Source organism: Nicotiana tomentosiformis, unplaced genomic scaffold, assembly GCF_000390325.3.
Source record: "Nicotiana tomentosiformis unplaced genomic scaffold, ASM39032v3 Un00105, whole genome shotgun sequence".
In the NCBI taxonomy this organism is placed as follows: Eukaryota; Viridiplantae; Streptophyta; class Magnoliopsida; order Solanales; family Solanaceae; genus Nicotiana; species Nicotiana tomentosiformis.
Genome location: NW_027174664.1, coordinates 150,163 through 157,283, shown reverse-complemented (window position 1 = coordinate 157,283; position 7,121 = coordinate 150,163). Strand labels below are relative to the sequence as shown.

General features: G+C 38.6%; 1 protein-coding gene across 1 annotated transcript; it reads right to left on the bottom strand.

Moving 5' to 3' along the window:
• Positions 1–361: 361 nt before the first annotated feature.
• LOC138903880 (uncharacterized) lies at positions 362–781 on the bottom strand. The gene has a single exon (XM_070192451.1). It carries the CDS (start codon positions 779–781, stop codon positions 362–364), a length of 420 nt encoding a protein of 139 aa, XP_070048552.1.
• Positions 782–7,121: the final 6,340 nt, after the last annotated feature.

Below are 7,121 nucleotides of genomic sequence, written 5' to 3'. Positions count from 1 at the left end.
GTCCTAACGGGCAGAAAATGAGCTGATGTTTTTAAGTCTATCAACAATCACCCATATAGAATCGAACTTACACTGTGTACGAGGTAAGCCTACGATGAAATCCATATTAATTACTTCCCATTTCCAAGTCGGAATCTCCATAGCCTGCAATAATCCACCAGGCTTTTGATGTTCAATCTTAACCTGCTGATAGTTAGGGCACTGAGCAACAAACTCCGCTCTATCCTTTTTAATTCCATCCAACCAATATACTTCCCTGATATCATGATACATCTTTGTTGCTCCTGGATGGACAAAATAACGAGAATAATGAGTTTGTCCCATAACCTGGCGACACAACCTTGCAACATTAGGGACAAAATTATCGTCCTAGATATCTGAGGACCCCATCTTCTGTAATCTCAAATGGTGTCTTCTCCTTCTTAGGGGTGGTATCCCTATAATGAACTAACACAGGATCCTCGTATTGGCGTTCCTTCACTTTAGTTACTAAAGAGGATGTTGTTGTATCCTGAATAATAATTCCAATATCACCTAAGTCCAGTAACCGAACTCCAAGAATAGCAAACTTATGAATCTCATGGGCTATTCCCCACTTCTCTGGCTGTAAATATGACAGGCTACCCATAGATCTACGTCTGAGGGCATCGGCTACCACGTTCTCATTCCCCGGATGGTATAAAATATCAACGTCATAATCTTTAAGTAGCTCCAACCATCTCCTTTGACGTAAATTCAATTCCTTTTGCTTGAAGATATACATGTGGCTCTTATGATCCATATAGATATCAACATGAATGCCATACACATAGTGCCTCCACCTCTTTAGTGCGTAAATCACTGCAGCTAACTCTAAATCATGGGTCGGTTAATTCTTTTCGTGCCTTCTAAGTTGTCTAGAAGAATAAGCTAAAACCTTATCATGCTGCATCAGTACACAACCCAATCCAACGCCCGAAGCATCACAATAGATAACATAACCGTCGGTCCCTTCTGGGAGTGTTAGAACCGGTGCTGAAGTCAATCTGTCCTTCAATGACTGGAAACTCCGATCACAAGCATCAGTCCACTGAAACTTAGCTCCCTTCTAAGTTAGCTTACCTGGGTATTCTAATTTGTACAATCATTACTCAAACGAAGGCCAATCCTTTATCTATCCCAATTACGCCCTTTGGCACGATCCAAACCGATGGGCCGGGACGGGCACCCGGTACTTTACTCAACCGAGTACCAACATAACGTATCTTTCTTATTACATCATCATAGGTAACATTGACATAATACTACGGGGCATAATATCATTCCCCCCTTTGGAACATTCATCCTCAAATGTTGACTAATGCAATTATCGGTCTTACAATCGGATAGCTCTTACGAATGGTTTTAATACTTCCCTTGCCATCCTGTGCTGTGAATAAATCCAAAGGCCAGGGCATTCCCCCCTTTAGGCCTCTTTCTCACAACATGAATTGTGGTCAGAATCCTTCTAATATCGTAATTGTTGCTACCTTCTATTATGCAGCGTGTACGACTCTGACCTTGTAAGTGTGCATATGCGATTCTTCTCTCCTTTTTCCTCCAGTTTTTAGCCAATTTTTAGGTCTCACTTTGTAGACATATACAGAGCTTGACAAGATGTTCCTCTGGGTGTCTACGGGTATGCTGAAGTTCTTCGCTCGGTATTTTGTTGAACTTACGAATATTGTTATACCTTATTTCACAGGCCCAGTTATCCATCTGTATAACTTTACTGCATCTAAGTAGGTCATATTATACCATAACTCTTACCTCAATTTATCGTTACTGAGGTCTGCTACCAAACCCTAGGTTACTTTCGTTGCTTATCCCATATATATAAATCTAAGTCCTTTAATGCTTCCTCATTACTGTTCATCTTAAGAATGACGGCCTAATCTCATCTTATACTTTGTGACTTTTGTCCATCCATTGTTGATTCACCTCAATATTGATCTACAATCTACCACTGATAACTTGACCTCTTATGTAACACTGCCTCTAGGGCTCACGTTGCATCGTGGAATATTTGAAGTGATTTTCCTGACCCACCTGGAGGCGATACTATACTTTCATAACCGTATTTCATAGTATCCAAATGTGATTCACCTTACGTGGGTATTTTAATCCAGGGCAGCATTCCATCTCTTCTAAATGCTACTAGTATTAGACTCCTTTGAGTTCATTCAGACTATATTGAGCTTTCTATAACTTAGAGAAACCATTAACTCTCTTGTTTTCGTGGGCTTAATCTTGAGGACTTATCCATTTTCGTCACCTTCTCACTCGCCCTTTCTTATCCTTACTTCTTGTTACACCCCACGTTTTCGTACGTAAAAGTACGCCCATAAGTAAATTGATGAAAGCTCGAAAATGATATGTTACATCCTGTATTCTCGTACGTTAAAATTTCGTCATAAGTTAATCGACGTAAAATTCGGGAATGAGGTTATTTTGAAATTATAAGCATTATGCTATGTCAAACACGCGATGAGTAAATTTGTGAAGGAAAAAGGGTAAGGAAATCGAAGAAAAGGAATTTCGTCAAAGTTTGATATTTTGGGATAAAATACGGTCCAAGCTATGAGACCCGGTATTTATTGACTAGAACCATACAAGGTACCACATGACCATGATAGTAAAGTGTGTTAAAAGTGAGTAGTGTTTTAAGCCATTTGAGATAATTCTAGATTATGTGGATAATCGAGTAATTATTAATTTTAATGGGAGATTAGCAATTAAATTAAAGAGTTGGATAAAGTTAGACCCTCCCCACGTGGCAGCAAGCCACCACCAAAGAATTGTGACTCTTTAAGTCATTAGATTATGTGGAAAAAATTTAGATGTGGGAGTTGGCAAAGAACGTTAGCTACAGTGCCATTAAGATTATAAAGAACATCCGTATTTGTTTGGATTGCCACAACTTTATGAAGTTATCATCAAAGCTAATAGAAAAGGAAATTATTGTGAGAAATTCAAACCGTTTCCACCATTTTAAGAATGGGGCGTGCTCTTGCAATGATTACTGGTAGACTCTATATACCATGGTTATAGATCATTATTCTTCTATCAAATACAACATGCATGGTAAGGCTAGAAGTTAGTCACATATCCTTTTATTAAAGGAGGGCCATTTTAATTCTTAAGGACATGAAAATCACATATTCATTCTTAAGAATATGTGAGTCATATATCAGAACGTGAGATTGGGCAATTATAATGGAGTATAGTATAATTTTTCTCAAGAATATCATACGGATTTTCCCTACTCCGATCTTGCCGTTACGTGCTGCCACAATTAACGTGTGTTAGAGGATTGTCAAGAGGATCGACTCAGGTATGTTAAGGCTATCCCTTCTTTCCTTCTGGCATGATCTATATGACAAGAACGAAATGAGCAAATACATAATTTCCATAAACGACTCTATTCATAGAAATATTAGGGGTGTCTATATTCTTGATTCCCCATGTGAATTATTATTATATCTTTTGTTCATGGGTCTCAGAAAAATACGTATTTGATAAAATTTATCCGACAGGCATATAATTTTTATGACCTTCCGAGAAAATCTTATTAACGTATTTCTTAAGGCATATTATTTTTATGACATCCCAAGAAAATATTATTAACATATTTCTTATGCATTTCATGCATTTATACATATACATTGACCCATGACCAGATGGAGTTATATACGTGTATATATGTATATTATATGTATATGGAATATGAGAAAAGATTATGGCATTATATACGTACCACCACTTGATCAGCTGGTATACATTGATGATTTGCCCACAGTGGCTGAAATGATATGATGGGATGCCCTCAGAGGCTTGATGATGCTATGAACGCATATACCAATGCATGGTATGATATTTATACGCATATGCATGACATTATAAAAATGAAATGACTCACAGAGCTATGCAGACGTACATGTCGAGTCTTTTACTCTATGTTTCTGTCATGTCTATTATTTACTGATTTTCATTCCTTACATACTTGGTATATTATTTGTATTGATGTCCCTTTTGCCCGGGGACGCTGCGTTTCATGCCCGCAGGTCTTGATAGATAGGTCGAGAGTCCTCCATGTAGGCGATCAGCTCAGCAGAAGATATTGGTGCACTCCATTTACTCTGGAGTTGCTTGTTTGGTCAGTATAATTTAGATGTGTATGGTTTGGTATGGCGGGGCTCTGTCCCGACCTTTATGACAATTATGTGCCTTAGAGGCTTGTAGACAAATATCGTGTACGTGAAAGATTGTACGGCCTTGTCGGCCTATGTTTTGAATTTATAAATGATCATGTTGGCCTATTAGGCCCGTATGTCACGATTATATGATGAAGTAATAAGAAAGATATGTTACGTTGGTACTCGATTGAGTAAGGTACCGGGTGCCCGTCGCGGCCCATCGGTTTGGGTCGTGACAGTAATGACCCAACCGGTCATTTTAACTTTTAGAACCCCATTCCCTAAAATAAAGCTTCCTGTATGTTCTTGTAATGATTTATGACTTGCAGGGATGGTTGGTTCGGGATTTGGAAGTGTTTGGGGTGAAACCGGAACACTTGGTTCCTTAAGTTGGCCTTAAAGTGCTAAGTTTGACTTCGGTCAACTTTTTTTGAGAAAATAACCCGGAATAGAATTTTGATGATTCCAACAGCTCCGTATGGTGATTTTGGACTTAGGAGCGTGTTCAGAATTTTATTTGAAAGTCCGTAGTTAAATTAGGTTTGAAATGGCTAAAAATAAGAATTTAAGTTTGGAAGTTTGACCGAAGAGTTGACTTTTTGATACCGGAGTCGGAATCCAGTTTCGAAAATTTTCATAGCTCTGTTATGTAATTTATGACTTGTGTGTAAAATTTGAGGTCAATCGGAGTTAATTTGATAGGTTCCGACATCGAATGTAGAAATTGAAAACTCTTAGTTTCATTAAACTTGAATTAGGGTATGATTCATGGTTTTAGCGTTGTTTGATGTGATTTAGAGGTTCGACTAAGTTCGTATGATGTTTTAGGACTTGTTGGTATATTTGGTTGAGGTCCCGAGGGCCTCGGGTGTGTTTCGGATGGTTAACGGATCAAAAGTTGGACTTAAAAAGCTGCTGTAATTTTCCCTTCTGCTGTATATTCTGTGCTGTGATCGAGCCCCAGATCGAACCCCAGATCGAACCCAGATATCGAGCCCACGATCGAGGACTGAGTCGAAGCCAGGGACGAGGCTCAGTATCGAAGCCACGATCGAAGGTAAGTACTGAGGGCCAGGATCAAGACCCAAGATCGAACTTGATCGAGGCCATGACCATGCCCCAGGCTCGAGGCCTGATCGAGGCCATGACCAGCTCCCAGGCTCGAGGCCTAATCGAGCTCCTAAGATCGAGCTCCCAAGATTGAGCTCCCAAGATCGAGCTCCCAAGATCGAGCTCTTAAGATTGAGCACCCTGAGATCGAGCTCCCGAGATCGCGCTCCCTGAGATCGAGCTCCCGAGATCGAGCTCCCTGAGATCGAGCTCCCGAGATCGAGCTCCCCTGATCGAGCTCCTTGATCGAACTGGACAGAGCTGTAAGTTATAAAAACAGAGGACATTCGTCCCATTTGCCATTTTTGACGAACTTGAGCTTGAGCAGAGGCGACTTTTGACAGATTTTCAAAGGAAAACATTGGGGTAAGTGATTCTAACTCGGATTTGGTATACATATACAAGTATAACATTATTTTCACCATAAATTAGTGTTTTGAGATTTAAATTTGGGAAATTTTTAGAAATCTCATAGAAACGAATTTTTGAGATTTCGGTATCGATTCGGAGTCGGATTTTAGTGAAACTGGTATGGTTAGACTCGTAATTGAATGGGTTGTCGGATTTCATAACTTTTGCCGGATTTCGAGACGTGGGCTCCACGGATGAATTTTTAATTAATTTCGGGATTTTTATTTAAAAAATGTAGTATTTTCTTATAGAATTGATTCCTATAATTTTTAGTGATTGTATCGAATTAGTTTGGCTAGATTCGAGCCAGACAGAGTTGGATAATCGTGGAAGAGGCCTTATAGTGGATTAAATTGGAGCAAGACGAGGTAAGTCTCTTGTCTAATCTTGTGAGGGGGAAATTACCCCATAGGGATTAAATTAAATAATTGTTGCTAATTGTAGGAGTTACGTACGCACGAGGTGACGAGAGTCCGTGCGTAGCTACTATTAATGTTAAAGTCCGGGTAGTTTAGGACTCAAAGCATGCATTACTTGTGTAAATTGTATTCTTTGATTAATTAATATTAATTGATATATATGAATATATTGTGAATTGTTAGATAAAGATATTAAAGGATGAAAATATCATAGGCTTGATTTTCTGTTTAAATCAATTAATTGTTAAAAGAAATTGTTCTCCTCCCGAATTTATCTTATAATATACTCTCCTTCCGGAGGCACATAAGAAAATGTCCTCCTTCCTTGTGGAGCAGGCCGAACGCCTCGGTAGGATAGATGCATCTATGGATCACGCCGCACGTCCCTCGGCAGTGTACACGACACTCTGGATCGGGCCGTACGTCCTCGACAGAAATCATGCTTAATAATAATAATTACACGATGCTTTAATAATTTATTTAATGAAATAGAAGCTAATTAATAAATTGGAAAATCCTTTGAATTTAATGAGTTATTATTCTTGCTTGTTAAGGAATTAATTGTTACTCCTGTAAATGAAATTTAATTGATAAATTGGAAAATATTTAAATTGAAGGAATTTAATTAATATATTGAGAATTGTTATATTTGAAGGAATTTGATTATTTTTGCTGATGAAATAAATTACTGTAAATTCTGTAAATCATGCTTATTTAAAAATCCTAGTTTTATTTCAGTTATTATTATTGACCCAGAGTTAGTGTCAAAGTCAGCCATCTCGTCTCTACCACTTCGAGATTAGGCTTGATACTTACTGGGTACACGTAGTTTACGTACTCATACTGCACTTGCTTCACTTTTTGTGCAGGATCTGAGACAGGTACTAGTGGAGGACCTATCATCACATACCCATGTAATCCCAAGGCATAGTGGTGAGCTGCCTTTCTGAGCCGTTCTGCAGCTACC